This window comes from Dipodomys spectabilis, unplaced genomic scaffold (genome assembly GCF_019054845.1).
Source record: "Dipodomys spectabilis isolate Male_0828 unplaced genomic scaffold, ASM1905484v1 ptg000024l, whole genome shotgun sequence".
Lineage (NCBI taxonomy): Eukaryota > Metazoa > Chordata > Mammalia > Rodentia > Heteromyidae > Dipodomys > Dipodomys spectabilis.
This window is the reverse complement of record NW_024870701.1, coordinates 29,051,064-29,076,076: the sequence shown is the minus strand read 5'-3', so window position 1 is coordinate 29,076,076 and position 25,013 is coordinate 29,051,064. Positions and strand designations below refer to the sequence as shown.

Sequence of the window (25,013 nt, the reverse complement as noted above, 5' to 3'; positions counted from 1 at the left end):
CCTTCCCTCAATCATAGGCAAAGATCAAGAATGTGCTTCCTTTATCTTAGGAGCAGAAATGCTACTCAGTCCTCAGAGCTGTCATTCATCAATTTCCCATTGGTGGACACTGTCAAGGAGGTACTGAATTTTTTGTAACTGTCAACCAACTGGGAGGTCTCTTATGAAGTTGGTGGAACTAAAATGGTTGCCCAGTGAGTGATACATGTCTATGCAAAATGAATATTTATTAAGCAAATGAATGCATACATGAATAAACATAAATGATTTATCTCAAGATTATAGCAGAAATAAATTGTAAATTCTTCATTACCTTTCTCTAACAGAACCAGCAAATTAAGAGAATATTTGGATAGTTTTCCACAGTGCTGCCTTTAAATGATTTTTTTATTTCATCAAGGGCATTATGTGCACTAATATTTTAATGAATTATTCATGTGGTTTTCTTTCAACTTACTTGAAAATATTAAAATATAGGCAAATCAGGAGAAATATATTTTGATACTGAATATACGGACATATGGACATTTATACATATTCACTTGTTTTTAGTAAAATTCAGATTCATCTCATAAAAATAAAAATCTGAATTATGATTCATATTTTAAGAAGAGATTATTTTTATTTAAAGTCAGGCATTTATTTCACATCAAAATCTTTTTCGTGTGTTTCTTCTCAACTTTATCCATGTTAAAATAAACTGGACAACTATTTAAAAGCTACTGCCTCTCAACTAACACACAAAATGGTCTGTCAAGTAAATCATTTCCTTGAAAGATGAGAAATGTTCATAGAAAGATCTTCAGTTACTGGAAAAAGTAATAGAAATAAATAAATAGAAGAGAAGAGTATGGAATTTCTGTTTACTCTGGGACAAGGTTGTGAAAGACAGAAATAATTTCTTTTAGTTGTATTTTAACTAGATATGGTATAAGAACCCTCAACCAACATTCTGCAATATTTCCAATGCACATGAAAAAAAAATCTGTAAACACTGTGAAGAGTACTTCCTACAAACAAACGTTTGAGAAGCATGAACACAGATATCCTTAGACTGTCACTTTCACTTAGCTTTTCAAAGGACTGAGTGACATTTTGAACAGCTTTGACAAATTAATTGTGGCCATCATTTTCTATGTAGAGGAACATATAAATGAAACAAGTTGATTTCAATCATGAATGATATGGAGACTACACACAGATTGCATGCATATAGATTGTTTTTTCACATGCATGTGCTTAAAGAGATTAAACTGTAATGACTTTAGAGGTAAGGTCTATCAAACTGAGATTGATTACTGAAGAAGTTTGTTTCTTAAAATATACTTCTAATTAGATGAGTGAATCATTCCATTATCTGACAGTATTTCTTCTATACTTGTCTAATTTATACCCTTTTCGTTTAGTTTTATTATTTCAAATAAGGACACTTAATTTTATAAATGATTTAACAAGGCCATGGTTTTCAATTTCTGTGAGCTTGAACATGTATTTCTTAATGGTCCCAAGCCAATGCTGCCAATAATCAGAGGTTTTATTTTATTGCCAACAAACCTAACACTTTACCTGACACTAGCCAGTGTGAGCCTTAAAAAGGTAGTTCAAACCATTCCTCTTTGGAAAGGCTTTTCATCCTACAGAATAGAATCTTAACTTCTTTTTCCTTTTGCAAAAATCTTGTATGTGGGGGTAAGAGGTCGGGGAAGGGGGCCCTGAAGCTTGAACTCAGGGCTGTTCCTGCGCTTTTTATCTCAAGGTTGGTGTTTCTTCTTTGAGATCCACTTCTGGCTTTTTGCTGGTTAATTAAAGAAAAGAGTCTCATACTTTCCTGCCAGACTGGTTTTGAATAGTTCTCCTCTGATCCCAGCTTCCTGAGTAACAGGGATTACAAGTGTGAGGCACTAGCACCAATGCCTACCCAGCCTGACAAATCACTGCATGATTTCCAAACTCTCCAATCTCTGTTCTTTTCATATTGTCATTTCAGGTTCACAAGTGTGCAAGATAATTTTCTCTTCACAGCTTTTGTACCAGAAATCAGTGTTACTCAGAATGCCTTCTGCTGAATGACTAAGCTCCAGCATCATCTCCCTGAAGAGTCCTTCACTGTAATAACTTAATTTAAATAAGTGATGTGCTATCACAATACTGCACCTAATTTTCATCATAAATCTCACCACTGTCTTGTTATTGGTCATTTAGTTATTTCTTTATAATTTGATCTTTCTATGGAATCAAAGTAAGCTTTAGGAAAGAAGAATATCTCCTTGACTTTATTACATGCTTTCCTACCAATAAGCATAATTCAAAGTTGGTCTTTCAGTGGTTTGCCTAATGAATAATAATTTTATGACTATTATAGAGAGAGGATAAAATAATGATTGAATTATTTAGCACACGTATAAACTCAGGCCAAAATAACTCAGTGATTGCCATTATTAAAAGTACAATTATGTGCGTCTTAAATGTAGGTCAAGAATGTATGACAATAACATATTAATGTGCTTAAATTTTCAGATGAAGTGCTTGCATTTTATCATTTATATAATATGAGCAATATTTTGTCATAATAGTAATAATTCTTTCTATGAATATTCCAACAGCTCCAAAAATCATATGGTTAGTGGCTACTTTTACCTACTGGCAGGACTAAATGTATTCATGATCCCTGGCTAATCAACTATTCTGACTATAAGGGCAACTTCTATGAGCTAAATTAAAATCGAGACCTTATCACTAGACCTAGGTTCATTTAATTTAAACCCATTATTAAACCACCTACTTTTCAAAAAAAAAGTATGACTTGAAGGAAATCTCATTAAGCTTCACAGAAAGGCTAAAGTAAGCTCTACCTGCAGAGCCATCTATAAATGAAGCCATTAAAAATAATTTGTGATAAAGTATAAATACAAAGTAATATTAAAGTGAGAGTAGAACTCAAAAGGAAATGACATTTGCTCATATATTTTACTTTCTTTGTCAAAATTCTATATGCTAATATGCTAAATGAGAAAGACAATAATAAATTTAGAAATGGCAAACTACCTCACGCTCAAAGCACAAGAGTGTTTGTGTGTTTTCAGCATATAGAAGATATAATATGAAAACGTTCTAGAAAATCTCTTGCAAGGTGCTCCTTACTTTATACAAAAGTTCATATTGGAGTGGAAATTTAATCACATCTCTAACATATAAATTATGTCATAGATATCAGAGGGACCATTCAAATTCCTGTTGCACAGTTACAGATCCTTTGTAACAGTGCCCCTTGATTCTTTTCTACTCCTTGACTTTCTTCTAACTTTTTATAAATTTATTTTTTCTCCTTTTTGTGGCTTAATTTACATTTTATTACATTAATTCTCATAAGACTGTACTTTTGGAGTGATGAAGTTACTTAATTGATATTAATAATCATAATTTAATTGGTGGTTAGCTCAGGACTAAATTGGGTCCAGATATGAAAGTGATCTTTGTCTCCTTGGAGGCCAAAATTGGGAGGACCATTATTTGAGGATGAGACAGGCAAAATTTCGAGACCCTATCTGAAAAATATGAAAATAAGAATAAGTAAGGATGTTGCCTTAGTGGTAGAACATTGAACAAGCCTTAGCAGGAAATACTCTTATAATTGTCCTCATGTTTTGATACCCTTTCTAAGACTTTCAGTCATTAGCCAGGCTGAAAACACAGCCACCTTATAAATCAAAGAAAAGATCAATAATTAAAATAAATACAAGAGACCAACATTGTCTTGAATCAAGTTGATAGATAAATAGCCATCAAGTGGAAAAGCTCTGTACAAACACCAATGTCATGTTTGTGAGGACAATCATTACTGTATTGAAATTGCCCATCCATAAGTAAATGTTGGTTTCTAAATAATCCTTAAATGAAATTAACCATTTGAGGTGTCTCAGGAATCTTCCTCCTTTAGATTCAATCATTTCAGAGACCCATTGCTTTTTTTAAAGAGAAGATTCAAATCTCTGGGCTTAGAAAGTCAGTGGCCAAAATGAGCTTTATGAAGAATATAGAGTGTTCTAGAAAGAAACAAAATAAGAGAACTTTCCTCATGGACTACCTGAGGTTCATAGCTGGGATCACAGGAAACACATTGGGACTATAGCTCTAGGCTCAGACCAATTGTGTGAAAAATGCTTCTATGTGGTCTGCAGCATAGGGAAGAAAGTGAGTTCAGATGTCTCTGCCCAACCCAGAGGACAATCCCAATCCCATTAAAGCAAAAAGCACAAAGCAAAACAAAACCCAAGGAGGACCTGAAAAAAATCACTAACATAACACACACTAAATTTTTCCTTTTTATACTTCCATTACTTCTCTACATATTATTCCCAACCAGGTGTTGCATACAAGTTTTCCTTAATCAGTGTCTATTTAGTTAAATAATTGTGTTAATAAGAGTTAATTTTAGCCCAATGTAAGGCTTAATCAATTATGTTACAGCATATCTTCAGAAAGCAGTTCTTCAATAGTACAGTACTCAAGTTCCCTCTTTGTTGTGTGTGTGCATGCATGCATGTACATGCATATACATGCATAAGAGAGGAAGAGTCAGAGAGAAAGAGAGAGAGAGAGAAGGGAAGGAGGGAGAAAGGGCAGGAGGAGGGAGGAACAGAAGCCTTGGATCACACAGAAGGATGTTAAAATATTGGAGCTCAAAATTAGTTTGGTTTCCTTTCATGGAAATTACTCATAATTTTTCCTCCATTAGTTTCTGGGTTAAAGAAGCCATATATTGTACAACTCATAATCAAGTATTTTAAGCTTGCCAAGGTGTGCTGAAAATGGATAGGTACTTTAAGATGTAGGAAGGCTGGCATGGTAATTCATGCCAAAAAATCTAGCTACTTTGGAGTCAGAGATATGGAAGATCTAGTTGAAAGCCAGCCAGCACAAAATGTCAGTGACACTCTACTTCAACAAATAAGCTGGTCATGTTGGGCACACATGTAAACTAAGCTATGTAAGAGGATAAAATCAAAGGATCAGTCTGAAGTTAATGCTTGCCCAAAGTGAAGGACCCTATCCAAGAAAATAACTAAAAAAAGATAGGGGAAATGGCTCAAGTGGCAAAGCACCTGCCTGGCAGGTATAAGGCCTAGAGTTTAAACCCCAGCACCATTAAGTAGATAGATGATGGATGGATGGATGGATGGACAGACAGACAGACAAGATACAGAGACAGATAAACTAGGGAAGATACAAGGTATTTTCCCTTCTGTTCCACTAAAGGCATCACATCACTCAGTGAATTGTGAGTGACAAATGGGGACAAGGTTTTATGGACATAAGAAAAATACATTCAGATGGATGTGTCTGGTGTTCAAGGAGATAAAGGTTTCAACTGCAGGGATGGTATGAGGTGGTAGGATATGGCTACTCTGTACTGTTCAGTTTTAGGTTTAAAGGTCTTTACTCCCACAGCGATCTGCATCCCATGCTAGGGTATTAATATCATTCCTTAAAAATCATCCTGTAGTGCCCAGTCAATACACATCTGAACTTGAGAGTTAAATCCAGTAATCTCTTAGCAATTTATTTGTGCTGTTTTTTTTTCTCCCCTAATTCTACACAGAGCAAAGAGCAAAGGTTGAATAGAGTTGTAGACATTCAGAGTTCCAAGAAATTCTAGAGTCTTTATCTGGCTCTGCCATTTTGACAATAAGGAAATAATGTTAACTTGGACTTGTTACAATAAATTACGTACAGTGAGATGAAAAGTGAATTTTCTCCTCCACATTTTTCTATTCAATTGCATGTTCCATGAAGGCTGGGTCATACATGGTATGCAGTAGGATACAGAGTACATGTTGACTAAACAAGTGGAATTAAAACACAATAACTTCCCAGTGTCTCCAAGAGCTAATCAAAGAAGCCAGGCATGGTGACTCAAAAAGTCCTTATTCCCACAATGTGGAGTAGCACCTATGAAAGTATCTGGTTGTTCTCATGCACCCTTTGCATTCTAGACACTTATGTTTACATTCAAACTAAGAGATTGAATTATAATATTTATTTGTTCAAGTAACTGGATTTCATAGGTAATTGAAGAAAACTGTATAAGAAGTTTTCTTAATAAAGCAGTCACATTTACTGTGTGGACAATTTAAATAATGATTGTTTTCCTGCAAGGATGTTACTTTTGGAAAAGAATAATTTCTTGCATGAGAAATAGATAGCTTGTCATCATTCATTATGAAATCTAGTATGTAAAAGTCAACTGTATGTCTAAACAAAACATATTTTTGTGTGATCGAATCTAGTCTGCTCTGTGATCTTAGTTAGGCAAACATCAAACTGCTATTCTGATTTTAAAGGTATGACAGAGAATTTCCTTTGGTTCTTTTATTTAATTGGATGTTTTTTTTTCATTCTCCCAAAGCCTGATTTCTTAATCCAGTGATGGCTATAACCTAGTAAATATTCATAAATTTCCATTTTATACTTCAAAATGACTTCTCAGGATTATGTACAGAAATCTTAGTCATCTTTCTTCAAGAATATTGGCAGTACCAAATTTCCTTATTGATGTCAGTGTAATGATCAATTATCTCCTATATCTCTGTATATTTCTTTTTTTTTGGGGGGGGGGTCCGGTAGTGGGGCCTGAACTCTGGGCCTGGGCGCTGTCCCTCAGCTCTTCAGCTCAAGGCTAGCACTCTACCACTTGAGCCACAGCACCACTTCCGGCTTTTTTTTCTTTTTGCTTCTGTGGTGCTGAGGAATCAAACCCAGGGCCTCATGCATGCAAGGCAAGCGCTCTACCACTGAGCCAACTTCCCAGCCTCTCTGTATATTTCTATAACAAGTAAAATCCATGTTCTATATATTTTACATGTTGTTATATAAAGAGAATTATATTCAATATATTATTATTTTATATAGAATAAATCCATAAAGGTGACTCTTGTTAAGGAAAAATCCCAAATTAAATAAATCACATTAAAATAATCATAATCCTGTTAGTCTAAAGATACAATTACTCTACTACAATATTCCTTCTTTTGACTCAGCTTGTTTTGTTGCAATAGTCCTGTTTATAGGCAAATGTTAATGTGGTTGAGAACTTTCATTTCCAACTAAATATGAATAGCAAAACAGAATATTATTTTTGGCTCTCTTTGAATCAACATGGGGTGAATTCAAAAACAGTGTTTTGATCATTGACTTTGTTTCCTCTTAAAAAATTTAAGGAAAAAAAATACTTCTAATTCAGACTTCCACAGGAGCCAGGAAATATACTAACCAGAGGGAGGGAGAAAGAGAGAATGAGCATTCAGTACAAAAAGTGAGTGGCCAAGTTAAACCACAGCCCCACGTGGCTGAGCAGAGAAGCAAGAGTGCCCCAATTTGTGTGAAACATTGCCTATTATTAGAGAAGATGAGCTGTGTTATTTGTACATATTAAAATACATCGGTTGAAAAAAATCAATTTTGCACTCTAGGAATTCTCTCTTTAGAAAGATAGTAAATGATTTGCAAATACAGTCAGGACATCCAGGGTCATTCAATAATGCCGCATTCATATTTCAAGAGAAAATGTTAGTCCTTAGCTGGAATACACTTCTAAGGGACATGAGCACACAAACACAAAATAGCCTATATATCAGTTCTATATTCTGCCCTGGAGGCAAATTGTGGGATAAAAATTCTATAATAATGAGTCATTAAACAAGAGAGATTAGAATATGTTTGCATTCATTACCAACATCTATACATTAATTGTGAAATCTGCTTTAGTTCATCTTGGCAGTCTCTTAATTTAAATGGCACATCTGTGAAAGATTTAATGTGCTTGCAAATGAAAGTCTCCCTTTTAGAGTTATGTTAATCTCTGATTTTAATTCTTTATCTTATGCTTTCTCTTTAGGTTCAGTTATTTTCATTGCTGGGAGTACACATTTGTTTCACTTGTTCTTATCTAATACTGTGCCTATAAACATATGAAGAACAATTTCAGAGACGTTTAATTAGCTGCAAAAGATAATTAATACATTTAACATAGAAAATATGATCGAGTCACAAAATATGTCTTCATCATGTTTTTTGGGGAGGCCAAATATGGCACAGAATTATGCATGAAATGCTCATTACTAATACTGAATTAGGTCCCTTGCATATGTAACATTTACTACATTCATATGTAACATTTACTACATTCTCATGATCTGCCAAGAAGGAAGGCATTAGCATACATTATGTGAGTAGAGAAAGAGGTGTGCAGATGGAATCCACTAAGATCACATGTAATTTTGAAAAAGGAAGGGTAGGACTACAATTCTGATCAGGGCTTTCTTAAAGGCTCAGATACTTCCCTAGTTTTCTCCTAGACCTACCATTTGGACAAATACATTCCTTGAGAAGTGAGTAAACTAAGCCCAGTGAAATTCTTTACACTCAGTCACACAATCACAGTATCACATGGAGCTGTCTGTACTTTTTCTTCTCTTCTATGAGTCTTTGGATCTGTTTCTACTTGAGTCATTCTCAAAAGATGGAAATATTTCTGAAAAAAAAAACTGATTTCCCCCATTCACTTACAATCTTCTAATTCTTCACATGTAAAAGCTTTCATTGTTTGAAAGTTCTTGCAAATGTTCAGGCCAGGAAAATATTAATGCCTAGGTTACATAAATTCATAAATATTACTTTGTGATCCCCAAGAATGGCTTGTGAACTATGTCCTCATAAGGATGGAGATGGTGATGAAGCATCAACTCTAATCTGTTAGGAAATGGTCTTTTGCTACCCCGCCTCTTTCATCAACTACATTATAGCATATATGTCTTTTCCTGGTGAGTATAGATTAAAGAGATATCATTGTCTCATGTTGGAGTAGCCTTTAGCCACCCTAGCATCTCCAAAACCAAATGTCCTTGAAATAAACACATCTCCCCTTGAGTTTATTCAAGTCTGGTGGGAAAGCAAGAGGCCTCAAACCTGTTACGATGCTGTTCTGGACTGCTTTTTGTTTTCCCCACACAGAAGCCTACCATTTGTAATCACCTGGTAGCTGTGTGACCAGAACAGTACACAATCAAATAAACAACAGAGCCGTGAAGGCTTGGCTGACTTACCCTTGAATTCACTACTTCCAGGGAGACATTTTGAGGTGGAGCACTGGGCACTAGAACAAATCAAACAAGGTTAGTGGTTACAACTAATGTCTTCAGAGAGAAATCTTAATCCTCTGTTGCAAAGAGAAAGTGTGTCATTTTCATTGTTAATACTGATAATTAGGAAGGCACATGTAGGTAGGTAGTCTTCAAGATTTTCTGGATTGATGAGAAATGACTACATTTATTTATTTATTTAATTTGTCACTTTGGGGCCATTAGTTATTCATCTAAGGGGGAACCCAAAACTGTTTAGCAAAAGAACAATTGCCAGATGCCCAAAGCTGCCATTTAATTAGTTTTCTCGTGTTGACTTTCTGGGAGAAACCAGTGTAAATATACAGATTTCCAACTGTCATTTTAGAGCATTATGTTATAGACTATTTTATTAGCTTTCATAGTTTTACAATGAAATACATCATCGTATTGATCAACCAGGATGCTTAACTTCTTTCACACAATTTTATCTCTTAAAATGAAAAGAAGAAATATTTTATTTCTTTTGTAAGCTATTTATAAATAAATCTGTGTGTCATAGATGCAAGTAGGTTACCAAAATAACATTCGACCTAGCAATTCTGTAAATAACATTCAATCTACCAATTCTGTTTGGAAAAAAAAAAGAGTGGTTTGTTTTGCTTTGTGTATTTTCTATATATTTTCATAATCTTGCTTGTCTTTTGATTTCCCCAAACTTTTATGGAAGAAGATCATGCAAAATCCATTGTTTAATGCATGCTCACTATATGAAAGAAGTGAATATTGCATCATGGGAGTAATTCACAGCTGCTGTTCGCTGAATAGCTATTATGTGTCAGGAACTGTTCTAGGTGTCTGGCATGAATCATAAATAAAATAAAAGCTGCTCAAGCCTGTAATCCTATCTATTCAGGAGGCTGAGATCTGAGGATTGTGGTTCAAAGCCAGCCCCGGCAAGAAAGTCTGTTGAGACTCATCTCTAATAAACTACTCAGAAAAAGCCACTCAAAAAGGTGGTGCTGTGGCTTAAGTGGTAGAGCACGAGCCTTGAGCACAAAGAGGCTCAGGGACAGTGCCCAGGACCTGAGTTCAAGCTCCAGGACAACAAAAATAATAAATAAAATAAATAAAGCTCCCCTTCACCACTCAGAAACAGTACTCAGTGAATCCTGTCAATGATGAATTTCTACAAAGAGTAGTCCCTATCCTCATTTGTGGCCATAAAATTGGTGAGTATGGTGGAAATGAAATCTTCTTGAGCATATTAAAGAATTGCAGGGTCATTTTTCGGTCTCATTTGTGGAGGATGCACCGTGCAAGAAAACACAGTGGACACAGAAATAGCACGGGCCGTGTGGAATGCGGAAACAAGCCGTGTGGAATGCGGAAACAAGCCAAGCCCAGGAAAAGGTCCAGATGAAATGCAAAGATGGAAACGGATCTCAAGATCTTTGCCATTTTTTTTTTTTTTTGTAATGGTGTCTTAATAAGAAAATCACCTGGGGCTGGGAAGGTGGCTCAGTAGTAGAGTGCTTGCCTTGGATGTATGAGGCCCTAGGTTTGATTCCTCAGCACCACATAAGCAAAAAGAAAAAAAAAAAAAAGCCAGAAGTGACACTGTGGCTGAAGTGGTAGAGCGCTAGCTTTGAGCTGAAGAGGTCAGGGACAGTGCCAGGGCCCAGAGTTCAGACCTGACAAAAAAAAACAAAAAAAAAACAAAAAAAAAAAAGCCACCACCACTATAACAACAAAAACCCTTTTCTTTTTCTCCGTTTCTCTCTGGTCCTGCTGTACCTTTTCTTTTCTTATTCTTTATTTTATAAAAACTAATCTGTGGCTCAAAAAAAAGTCACTGGCAATATTTTCCCTTTTTAAAATATAACTTGTCAATAACTAAGTTTATAAGAGCCTTATGTTTTACCCTAGATTTAGAAATGTCCTAATTTTGATTTTGCCTTCTTACTAGTATTCAATAACCAACCGCTATGATATAGATCTTATTTTCATATCCTCCAAACTGACATTCAATTAGTATGCACTCAATCAACGGTTGAGTGAGACCTCCTGGACTTGAAGGAACTTGCCAAAATTTACTTTGCTGTGATTATGAATTTCTTTCCTTTTTTCCTTTGTGCTTGATAAAGATCACAGCCAGTGTAGTATGTTATAAAATATTAACCTGAGATCTGCTTCTTATATAGTATATCAACAAATATTTCAAATTATACTATAATTTGAATACGTCAGCAAGTGTTTTTTTAGTTGAAATTTGTTTTAAATTAAGCATAGAAGATAACCACCACAAGGCCAAGGGTTTTGTTAAATCTAATGTTGTTTTACCCATGCTGAGAAGAATATTCAAAATCATAGTACACATTCAATAAATAGTTGCTGAATAAGAAAATAGAAAGGTCATGAGGCCATAATAAAGGCTCTTTTACAGTCAGGATTTTAATCACAAGTTTTGCGATTTTGCTTTTTAAATTGAGGCTTAAATTGCCATCTTATAATTTATTAATTTTTATTTAATTATACATCTTGCACTTAAGGCATAAATTACAATGTTATCTTTTTAGTTAAGCCAACTCAAAAGGTCTTTGAAATTGGAGCATAACATATTGTATATCATACAATTTTACAACCTTCAAAAAGTACTATCTTTAAAAGCAAATTTGAAAATAATGACAATATTAAATAACAGTTAGTAAAAGCATGAATTATGAATGGCATTACAATATTTAACTGATATGCATTTGTTGATAATTATACCCAAGTTCTGATAGTATAAAAACAATTTCAGGATTTATGATAAGTGATTGAATTTTGGAGAAAGGAGAAAGTAACAGATAAGTCATGTGTTTTGTTCTGGGTATCATTTGCATTGATGATATGTTATACTCAAATGTCATTCTAATTTAAGTTTATAAGTTGTATTTAAGTCAATATTTCCAATTGACCAAGAATATACCATAAATTCATATTCAAATTTATTGTTTTTGTAACTACCACAATTTTAGAAATATCCAGGTTATTTTCCCTATTAGCGATGGAAAGCAAATAGATATAATACAACCTTAAAAATCTTTATGCTTTGAGGGAAGACGGTATTATGTATTGCTTATTTTCTATAATATAAACTTCTCTAATTTTCTATTCTTTTAATGTTGGCATTGGGGCTTGAACTCAGGGCCTTGCTCTCACATTTGCACTTTTACTCAAAGCTGGCAGTCTATTACTTGAGCCACATCTCTGCTTCTGTCTTTTTGCTGGTTAAATTGGTGGCAAATGTCCTATAGACACTTCAAACCCCAGTGCTCGATCTCAGCTTCTAACATATGAGTCACCATCACCGGGCTTCACCGGCCACGCCTGCCATGCCAAGGCAAGTAGGAAGTACCTTGAGAATATCTTAAATGATCAGTCCTTATTTGCTCCTTCCTAGTATCATTTTCCACAAATAGACACAGTGGATAAGAGACTCTGCTTGGTAGAAATGAGCAGAGTATAGCATCTGTCTGTGCTTTTCTCTGTCTTCCCAACATAACTCATCCTTTCAAAGGAAGAGGACAAAGGCCACTCTTTATCTTCAAATGTCAAGTAATGATTATTTGCAATAGGCCCATCAAAGTCCAGGTGGGGTCTGGAAACTCCCTCAATAGTATCATTTATCTGAACATTTTATGCATGTGGTGATGAGGGCAGATCAAATTCCCACATTTGTAAATTATGTCTATAATTAGTCACTTGAGTTCCTCTTCTCTAGTTTATGGATCAAAATAACATGCTTCTAATTATAAACTTTTTTCCTTAAGACACTAACACAGGGCACTTACACTGAATAAGAAATGTCTCCACATTGAATTGTGCTTTTTACTCTTGGCATGTTTCTGTACCTTACTAGATTTTCAGATCCCGTTAGAACTTAAGATAGGAAAATTTTATACCTGTCAGGTTAAAAGGTTAATTCCTTGTGCCAAAAATTGCTCGATAAATATGAGTTGTAACAGTGTTGAATGTAGTCTTATTGTTAGGTTGTCTATGATTTGAGTCTTGTTCTCAGTCAGTCAGTAAGCTGGCATGAGGTTACAATTGCTGACTCATTCATAAATGATATTAATGGTCTATTCATGTCAACCACTTCAATAACAAATGTTTTGGAGAAACTAGCAGACATAGATATGAACTCATACAAAATAATCTCAGTGAATTGGAGAAGTGAGTCATGGTAAACCAAACCAATGATACATAGAGTAAATGGATTTGAATGAAAAATTATTTCTACCAAGGAAAGCTACAAAAGGAGGGCTAAAATAGAGATGGCAGCTTATATGGATAAACATATTTACAAGGATCCTAGCAAAACTGTGAACCCATTGGGAAAATGAATAGAAACTTACTCATATTTACTTTTTGATTGTACATTTTCTCTGTATGAATGTATGCATGTAGGAAGCATGCATATAAACATGTAGAGATGCATTTATGTCAGAAATGGGGCTTGAACTTATGGCCTTGTGCTCTCAGTCATGGATGAGGCTCTACCACTGAAGCTATACTTCCACTTCTGGTGTTTTGCTAGTTAATTGGAAATAAAACTCTTGGATTTGTTGTGAACACTTACTCCCAGATCTTAGCCTTTTAAGTAGTTAAGTTTATAAATGGGAACTCCCAACACTCAGTTCCCAAGATAAAATTTTAGGGTCATGAGTCCTCTAAAATCTTTAGAGATGTATTAATCTTTAGTGACAATGCAAATACATGTAGACACAGTTATATAATGAATTAGCTTCACAAATGGAAGTCCTATAGCTATTTAGTTTATCAATCATTTATTCAGGAGGGATGTGGCTATTAATATAATATTGTTTGGATTTAGGAGCATTTCCTGCAATGAGAAAAAGTGATATATATTTGCATAAATAACAATTTGTTAAGCATGTAAATGTATGTCATGTGCTTACACGGATTAGTCCATTTATCACAAATCTCTTTATTATAATCTATTAAAACTAAACAATATTCAAAATCAAAGAGTGCCCAAGAGCAAAAACTGGAAAACAGGTGGTAATGCACATGGTGATAAAGGCAGATCAAATTCCCACATTAAAGGTGAATCAGTTCATTTAAATTTGATCTGTGACCTCAGAATGAAAGCTTCAGTAGAGAGGAAAAACACATCAGATTGAAGTAGACAGAAGGGGACTGGGTAATCAGAGATAGAAATCCAGGAGGGCAGGGTTCTGTTGGAAATGAAAGGAGATGAGTTCACTGCAAAGATGAATGTCAATGAGGCCAAGGTGCCAACCCAAGGGCACCCTGGAGTCTTTGCTTTCTCCCATCAATGCCCCTGACAACAGGGATTGTCTTCCCCATACGGATGTTTATTAGGATTAGCTCTAAGCGCCACAATACTTTCAGAAGGTAATTCTTAGACTAATGAGTAATAATCTATCTTTCTAACTTAGGACATTTAAAACCAAAGTGAAGAATAAGGCCACGGTATTACGGTTCAGAGTGTGAATCAAATCTCCATAAATTATGTAAACTATTCATTTTCATTTGTTTTTCTTTTACTTTTATAATTATGAGTTGTGAAGTAATTTATTCTGCCAATAAATATTCTGTCGCGCCTTCAATAAGAGAGTCAGATGAATGGGATTACATTTTAAATGGCACTGAAATGGCCTCACACGTAAAATACGCTTTTAAGTTGAAATTGCACATGAGCAACCCTCCTATACTGTCCTTCATCACATGTTTGCCCTTCTTATCCCATTGGTATTCTCTGGAACACATTCCTTGATACTTTCCCAGATTAAAGAATGATAGATCAGCCAAGGAATCACAAGGTGAAGTCATTTTTTAATTCAAAGATCAATAATTTATAGAATTAAATACACTAACAGGGAACCCATTGCTGAAAGAGCCAGCTCCTTGCCTTTTTAATTCACCGGGTCAGCTCTGCATTTCTGCACATGCCTGGACTTGCCCTGGCCTCCTCCCACACGGCCCTGGGTGTGTTTTCACTTTTTATTCATGTCCCCGGCCTTTCCTAATCGCTCATTCCCTGTATCTCCAGCTTCCTGCTCAATCAAATTTGTTCTTTTCCTTAAGATTTCTTTGTTTCTCTTTATTGTAGTTTCAAAAAAAGAAAAAAAATGTTTCTGACCTTTAAGATTTTTAGGGCAGCTAAAACTAAAAGTACACATCCTTATGCTCACGCTGAATAATATCAGTGTTGAATTATTTGCCCCAAATCTTTATGATACACTTTTGACTTTATTGATCTAGAAGGGAATTGGCTATCATTTACCTTTTTCGGTCATTTGTGTCATTTTAGAATGAGAACTCTAAAGAAACATGACCATCTAAGACAGGACCACACACATACAAACATAGAAACAAAGACATGCACAAAAATAATTTGCCTTCTTAGGCAACAGTCACATCTTGTAGGTTAACTATTATAAATCTAGCACGTAAATGTGTACAACGTTGATATTTGACTATACTAGTCCTAGTAAATTAGCCAAATTTATAATTTGTGCTAAAATCGTCTATAAATTTTTAGTTAGGATGCCTTGAAAGTATAGTTGATCACACAGATGCAACGGTATATTCTTTGAATGTAATTTCAGTTTACAACTTACCATCGGAGAGTGTAACCACTGTTATATCATCAGTAGAGACTCCTGGCCCATAGCGATTATATGCTAGGAATCGAAGAGTATATTCTGTGAATTTTTTCAGGCCTTCCAGCTTATAAGACAGTCCATCAACCTCTATATTCTGGAGACATAAAATGCCAAAACCGTTATTAAGGAAGCACATTCAAGCAGAAATGGCAGCCATTCTCTGCAATCAGTGAATTGGATATTAGGCTCTTACTCATATCACTACACTCCATCCTTATAATGAGATGCTGTAAAACCTTACTGTGACACATACTCCCTCACTAAACCCCAAACTATGCTGTAGACTCCTTGTTAAAAGAGCACCATGATATTTTTATAGTCATTAAATCCCAACTTGTTTAACCACCCATTGAATTACAAGGAATGGGTTATTCCAACCACAACCAAAACCCTCACAAGTGGAACATAACTTGTAAATTCACTGGACAAAGATTTACTCCTGTACCCTAAATGTCATAATTCACTGAGAAACCAAAAACTTGGTTCTTTACATGGTGAAACAGACCCCCATCTTTTGAAACTGTCAGGTACATTGCCACAATTTGTATGCTCTGACATACTGTGATACAGTTTGGAACTTCCAGTCACTTCACAGCTGCAGTTGAATGAGACTGAATGTGAAACTGAAGAAATCAGAGCCATAACCTGACAGAGGAACAATCCTAATGTTCTGAAGGGTGATTCTCGCATCCACGTTTATCAATATTGGATAATGCTGATTTTGAATTTATTCAAATGAGCTGGTAAAATATATGTGTAGAAAGGGGATAGAATAGTTGAAAACTAAAAGTTGAAGCTAACCTGAAAACAGCCAGCCAGAAATTTTTCTAAAAAAGTAAAATGACTGATCACATAGGACCAGCTCATATAGAATTGCCTGGTCCCTTGACTTGGGACTGTCATCTAACTTGAAATCTTTATTTCTGAAAGGGACTATGGCAATTTTCTTTTCCAGATGGAAACATCCTCGCCATGTAGTTTATATAAAAACCTGAGCCCCAGCCTGTGTTGCTAACATTCAACACACACACCTAACTCGAACATGGTAAGGCCACAGTACTATTTATCTATTGATTCTTCTGTAAATTTCCCTCACTTGAAGTTGAAAACTTGGGCATCTCACTAGTTCTTTCTATCTCTATCTATCAAATATATACATAGTATATACGAATAAACATCATATATTTGTCATATGTAGTATCAAGGCCACAAATTTACAGTATCTCTTATATATGTATTTGTGGGTGTGTAAGTTCTTGGGTCACCAAATAGAATTGCTGGGTTTCACTTATCTCCCAGAAGTCTTATTTACTCTTCCTTTACCTGAGCATCATATCTGCCTCTTTTCAGGAATTTGTACAAATCCCTAATTAGAAATTAGACACGAAGATAGAGTAGACTTCTACACAGTAAGTTCTACTGGAAGCATTAAAAAATCATAGGTCACAGCTGATGGTGAAATGAAAACGTAACTTGCATAACCCCTGTTTTCACTGCATTTGATGTCAGTGCCCTGTATCTCGTATATACACTTCTCTAGCTTGGGGAGGAGAAGGGAAAAAACAAAATGCTTAAATAGGGATACAGACTGACCCATTGTAACAATGAGATGTACAGGACACTGTGTTGAAAAATGAACTTTACAATTTAGGTAGGGAGGGGGGAGGGGGAAGAGGGAGGAAGCATGTAGTTGTGGAGGTGGGAGGGAAGGGAGGGTAGGGGAAAAACAAAGGAGGAGGTAACAATGCTTGATAGGAAATATACTTATTACCTTGCTCATATAACTGTAACCCCTTTGTACAGTACTTTTACAATAGAAAATGTATTAAAAAATTAAATGTGGGTAAACTACCTAAAAATTTCAATCCAATACTTAAACCTAGGCAGAGAAATTGAGTAAATATAAGAGTTGATTCTACAATTTTCTGTATTTAACTGTCATAGGATACTTTCCAAGTTGAGAGAGACTTTATTTTTGGAAATAACGTTGAATAAAATTGTAAACAATCTAAATCAAGCCAAATTCTATATTATTTAAGATTCAATCATTTACTACCTAAATGCTTTATATTATATTATGGCCAGATTTTTGGCAATATTTTCTGCCAAAATTGTAATTTGATATTTCATAGATCTTTAAATTAAATGTGTTGAATTATAACTGCATTGACTTTACTGAAAATACTGTAACTAAATAATGTAAAGATAAAAAAGTAGCTTGCCTAAGACCATTATCTTAGGATAAAAAGTGAAAATACAAATGGCTCTGAGATCAGGTGGGTGAACTACCTGCTATATATTCAAGCACAAAAATCAGAAATCTCCCTCAGGAATTTCTCTCATTGCCCAATCCACCACATTCACCACTAGAATAGTTTCCCATAATACGTGCTTTGTAACCAATCAGCTGTTCAGTGGGTGAGCTAGGTAGTGGATGACATGAACAACTTTGAATCCACCTCCTATTTTCTAGCCCTACAGGCATCAAATAGATGTACACCTCCTAGCCCACTCCCTCACCTACCTGTTCTTTTCCTGTAGACACCTCAGTGCAGAACAATCTGTAACCTTGGACTGGACCATTTGCATAGGCAGGGGGTTCCCATGTAATAAGAATTGAGGTAGGTGAGGTAGATACAGCTTGCAGGTTTTCAACTGGCCCTGGAACTTGCACTGTGTACAAAACACATGGATTAAGGTAAGTAAGTCTGCTTTCCCAAAACCAAATACTTTACAGTCCAGGGACATAACAGCAGGATGCACACTTCTAGAAAAGCCTAACAGTATCTCTGTAAAATATTAAAAAGAACCTGTGTAAAAGATTAAATACAATGCAAGTTTTAGAGTTCAAGAAAAAATGTTATGTTAATTGAATTACTTATTTCAGTTTACAGTTAAAGAGACTAGTCAATGAGTAAAATTGATGAGTATAATTGACTCTTGATTCCAAATTGTTAATCTGGAAATTTCTCCAGTTCACCCATACTTGCCTTTGTCTATGAGTTACTAATAACTGCAGGAGGAAAGCAAAATACAATGATAGTCATTGAATAGTATGACTACTTTTAAATCAAAAAGTCAGCACAACAAGCAATGACGTATCACATTGTTTTTAAGTCAGCCATTTAATATGTTGCCTGATTCTTTGTCAAATAAATATCTTCTTAGAATGTCCACTTCACTTTCTAGTGTTCCATTTTTCTCTAAAAATTAATACTTAAGGGTAAGTAAGTTGCTTATTATTTCACAGTCAAGACTCTTCTGTTGAGATGTGTTCAAGTTTCAGAAAATTTCAGATTTTACAAAGAAGGTCTACTTCTGTATGGCACTTATGATTTTAATGGGCATTTCAATTCCTTATTTGGGGACAGCCATTGTTTTAATCATTTAGCTATTTAAATTTGATTGTTGTTGTTTGTTTGTCTGTTTCCAGATAGCCTTTCCTCAGCAGTCCAGAATGACACGAGTCTCACTTTTGTGGCTCAGAGTGGCATGAAACTTATCATCTCTCTGCCTCAGTCTACAAATGTAGCTCAAATGGACCTAGATTTGACCAATGAAGTTTTCCTTAAATTGCTTCCTCTGTCTTTGTGATACAACACTTCATTGACTAGAGCATTTCTTTTCTGTCTGGCATCATATATTAAAAGCTCTCCTTGATCTTGCATTAATATTGCAGTCATATTTTTTTCTTTCTTTTTTGTGTTGGTCATGGGGCTTGAACTCTAGGCCTGGGTGCTGTCCCTGAGCTCTTCAGCCCAAGACTAGCATTCTACCAGTTGAGCCACAGTGCCACTTCTGGTTTTCTGGTGGTTAACTGGAGATAAGAGTCTCACAGATTTTCCTGCTGGGCTGGCTTTGAATCACGATCCTCAAATCTCAGCCTCCTGAGTAGCTAGGATTACAGACATGAGCCACCAGCACCTGCCTCCATATTTTTTATTCTATGGACCTCTGGTTCTTTTTAACATGCAGTGGCTTTGAAGGTGAAGCTCTCAATGATAAGTGTGCCATTGCCTCTTTAGTACCTCCAGTTCTAGGTCCTTTCAGTTAACAGAACTGAGAAGCATGCATGTAGACAGAAGTATATGCATTCGTGTTACTTAGACATGTACTTGCATGTACATATATACTGTGCATACTTTTTAGGTACACTCTAACCTACCCCTCCCTGTTTGGACTTATATTCTTAGGGAAAATCATGTGCCTGGGTTTCCGGAAGAATTTCATCAGAGATAACAGACACCAGAAGTAAGAAGAAACAAAGAATTGAGCTCCCATATTCATAAATGACATGTTTCTTCATCAATTACCAACCAAACCAAAATACTCTCTTTGTTAGGGTCAAGTGGGTTCTTATTGCTGCGGTTTTGCTTTGTTTCCTTTGCTGAAATGTTAGCCACTCAGGAAACTTAAATTGTTTCCTACTTTAACTCTTTTGTCTTAAAGTATAATTTATTTTGTGATCTGTTTGTACTGGTAGATTGAATTAAAATTTTAAAAATCTTACATTGATGATGGCATATAGGTTAAACATTAAAGGACCATTAATATTTCATTCAAAGGACATCACCTTTGTAATTCAGACTAAAAAATATTGCCTGCACATGAGATGTACAGGTAGTATTTTAAAACATTTTCTTCATAACATTCCTGTATATAGTGAAGACCCTGTATTTCATCTAAGCTATTAAATATTTACTCTTCACAAAAATACTGCAAAATCAGATTTACAAAGTCCCTATTATTCCATCTTTGAACTATAGCCTTTAAATATATATGAGGTATCATATTGTTTTACATTAATTATGGGTATATATGTAGAAATACATAAGCATCTATACACTTGTGCATTTATCCAGACCTGTATTTAAAAATATGGTGAAATATAACTAATGTACCTTTCCATTATATGCATATGAGCAGCAAGTCAGACAAAATGAATAAAGGAGACTTCAAAATGTTCAGCAATGGGAATTAGCTGTGAAATCAATACAGTTAACAGCTTCAGACTTCCATTTCATTACAGTTTAGTATGTCAGTCAGGAAACTTAATGGACTAAACTGCTCATCACTTGTAAGGTATATTTAATAGTTTCAACTGATCCTCTCAGTTGGACAATAATTTTGTAGTAAACTGAATACAATTTCTTTCCATCTCCATCACATTACCTATTTCTTCGAAGAATGGAAGGAATTCAGAGTAGACACATAATCTATGCAAGTAACTCATCAATCAATGTCAGCATAGACACTACCTTTTTAAAATTTTAATATTATATTACAGTGGAAATTCATTATAACACCTGTATCTAAGAACAAATTAAATAGTTACATAAGTGTAAATAAGATTTATTACATGTCACTATGTGTACCAAGTACAATAATTTCTAACTAACCATGTATATACTCATATATATAAATTTATAGAATAAAAAGCCCTTTAAGAAGAGACTGTGTTATCTGTTAACATGAAAAATTGCATAAAAAGGTACCAGATTTAATTAATAAAGCTTGATTAATTACATATACTATCATCATATTGAACTTAGGATATATGTGTATGAAAGAGAAACAGAGAAATAATGTGGTACCATAGTTTAATAAAACATAGTTGACTAATTATAGATGGTAATCAGGACGTACGGTATTTTTTTCCTAGTCTATAGGGGTCTTATAGGAGTCTGTTATTAACATCAAGGACTCTCTGAAACCCATGAAATTGTATGTAATCTTTAAATGCATATTCTACATTTTCTTCCATTGAGCTCAGACCCTAATGCTGTATATAATATCTCTGCTTACTTATGATTTTGAAAATCTTTACCCTTGACACATTTATACTGTTTGTTAACTGTTATGATAAGAAATATGACAATCATTTTACTTTTAAAAAGAAAACTTCAACTTTTAATCAAATAGTACTATTTCTGAAGATGATAAGTACTTGAGAACATTTTCATTTGACAGATTATGAGTAAAATATCACAGGCATCTGAACTCCTCTGGTTTAATTCAATAGTATTTTAAATTTATAAGATATTATATCTCTTGATCAGGAAACCATATAAAATAAATGAATTTAATTTTCCTTTCCCTTTCTTGCTGTTTTTACTCAAATATGTACCCACCTGACCTGTGCCTTCATACACCCTGAATTATAGTTTATCAAGTATGTTTCCCAGAAAACAATCACAGGATTTGTAATTTCTTTCAAATGACATGTGACTATGAAGGTTTTAAAGACCACTTTAGAGATCAAACATGCCACCATCTCAGTAATCGTGAGTGAGACTGATCATTCTTGTCCATTTCACTGCTGCTTCTCAGCTGGAAGTCCAAAATGAAGACAAATGTTAGTGTGAGAAACTACATCGTTGAAAATTTGAATATTTAAAGGTTTTTATTTTAAATGGCTGAGCAATATGATGGGTTCTAATGCTCCCCAATCATCACTTTAATGAACACTTCAAAAAAAAAACACTTAAGAAAAACTGGATTTGGGGGGGAAAAAGGCTGTTGAATATACTGTCATTCCAATAATGACCAAGAGTTCGCGTGTCCTCAAATCAGCTAAGAATTCTAAGGATGATTCTACCTCTTTATCTGTTTATTAATAATGATTCTTGTTCCTGCTTTTAAACGTGGATCCGAAGAAAACCGAGTGATTATCTATAGCGATTTGAATGGATTTGGAACATACATTTCTCTCTTCCTTGAGCAGCAGTTTCTATTGCCACTGATTTCTTCAAAGAACATGTTTCAAATTCAAGTTGTTGCTGAATCTACTTGCCTTTATTGATAATAAAGTGCATGCTTTGATTGCCTCCTTGATTTTTTTTCCTCCTGTAGTTAACAGCCCTAATGATATTTCTATGAAATCTGTTTCTATTCTGTATGGGGAATGCAACATCAAAAAGCCTGCAGGCAATGTAATTATTAGCATAATGAAACCCCTTCTCAATGGAACTATACATAGTTAGGAGATATGACAGTAATTTGGCAAGAAAAAAGCAAAAACTATAGTGTAGATTTCTATTACAAAACCATAGGAGTCTGACAAGATTTGGTAAGCAGTTATTACCTGTCTGTTTGCTTCAGGTTTTAATAGGGTCTATCTGCTAACTCATGGTAGACCAATCATGCCACTGTGCATATATGCATGCACACACATGTATAAATAATGTGTATGATATGCATGACAGGGACAGGCAGGTAAGGGCACTCATAAAAATAATCAGCAAAAATAAAAGCCTTCTTCACAAGGCAGACACAGGAACAAGCCAACTTCCTGGCGTTGTCCTGATCTATTCCTTCCTTACATTCACTTCTCAAATGCTTGCCTTAGGAAGAGTTAGCCACTCACAGGACATTAAAATGACTGAGACCTCAAAGACAAATAAAAACAAATATGCTGTGTTTTCTCTCCAATGGAGAACCTAGTCTGGAAGAAGAAAAAAATGGGCTAGAATGTCCCAGCAGGAAGAGGGCAAGGAGGAATGAATATGATAAAAGTAAATTATTTGGATATATGGCAAGAATATGGAAGCCCATTAAAAACTGTTAAAAAAATAAAGTGGGGCAAAGTGGGTAAGAGCAAGTAGCATATGAAGTGAGTATGACCAAAGTATATTCAAAACATGTAGAGAAGCATCACAATAAAACTTATTGCACAACTAGACTGAAAGATATTTCTTGAAGAATAAGAATTTCATTGATGGAGGCTGGGAAGGTGGCTCAGTGGCACAGTGCTTGCCTTGCATGACTGAGGCCCTGGGTTCGATTCCTCAGCACCACATAAGCAAAAAGAAAAAAGCCAGAAGTGGCTCTGTGGCTTCAGCCTTGAGCTGAAGAGCTGAGGGACAGTGCCCAGGCCCAGAGTTCAGGCCCCACGACCGGACCCCCCCCAAAAAAAAGTTAAAAAAAAAAGAATGTCATTGATGGGAAAAATGCATAGGAATTTTTAAAAAATGAAGGACACACCTTCTAAGTTAGGAATATCCACATGAATAACTGTGACTGGCTATGGCTTTGACTTTGGTTTTCCTAGAATGGAAATGGTCAATGGTTCACCAGCAAATCTACCATCATACTTGAGGACGAGCTTCTGATGATAGAATAATTGTAAGGTAAACAAAATTAATGATGGTACTGTCATCACCTTTTTTGTTTCTTAAAGCATACAATTGTCATTAAATTGATTTTCTATTTTGTTGGGCACTATCAACAAATCAATATTTTATTAGTATTAGGAATAGTCCTCATGATTCTTAAAGAACATTTAAAATTCCTACATTTGTATCCTCAAATGCTTGTCTTAAAATTTACTTTAGACATAGTGTTCACAAAAGAAAATTCTAATTTTCAACTGAATTTTTGAAGAAATTGTCCTGAACTTTGGAGAAATCTCAAGGACAAACAGTGAAAAATGTGGAACCTATCTTTTAGACAATTAGGGGGTTAGAAATGAAATGAAACACTTCAGTTTTGAATTTGGGATACAAAAATTTCTATTTAATATCTCAGCCTCGGGTCATGTGACACAAACACTGTAAGCCTGATTTTCTCAGGGATTCACAATTTCCATGTTAGAAAGCCTTTCTGTGGACTATAAGACATCATCTAAAAAAAGAAATGTTCAAAATAATATGCTAGGTAAATACTGTTTTCCTCTCTAACCAATGAGAGAAAAGAGTATTTTCTGTTGTAACATTTCAGAATTTCTTAACAAAGAGAATGCTGTGTGTGAGGAGAGACAAGGAAGATTGTATGTGTAGAGCCTAACAAGGCATGGCATGAGTCAAGATCAGGGTTGAGTATACAAACCAAATCCGGCCAAGAGAATGCCCAATGCAGATCCTGGGGTTTAGCTGGGCTTGGTAGTTCATGCCTATAATACTAGCTATTCAGAAGGTAGAGATAAGAGGACCAATATTCAAGGTTAGCCTAGGAAAATGTTAGAGATGCAATCTCCAACAAGATGTGAGTGTTGGATTACAGCTATAATCTCAGACACATAGGAGGAGGTAGATATAGGAGGACTGTGATCTGAGGGTGGCTCTGGTAAAAAGTGTAAGACCCTGTCTGAAAAATAACTACAACTAAATGGACTGAATTCAAATGATAGAATGTTTGCTTAGAAAGGGCAAAACCCAGCCAAAGTTCAAACACCAGCGCTAAAAACCAACAAGAAAAAAAC

General features: G+C 35.0%; 1 protein-coding gene across 1 annotated transcript in view; it reads right to left on the bottom strand.

The window, feature by feature from the left end:
• Positions 1-25,013, bottom strand: part of Dcc (DCC netrin 1 receptor) — a 992,977-nt gene that overhangs the window by 251,723 nt on the left and 716,241 nt on the right. The window contains exons 10-12 of the mRNA XM_042675181.1: positions 18,339-18,487; positions 15,770-15,908; positions 9,102-9,151 (exon numbers count right to left, since the gene is read on the bottom strand). Coding sequence (XP_042531115.1) covers positions 9,102-9,151; positions 15,770-15,908; positions 18,339-18,487 — 338 coding nt within the window. The remainder of the gene's footprint in view (positions 1-9,101; positions 9,152-15,769; positions 15,909-18,338; positions 18,488-25,013) is intronic.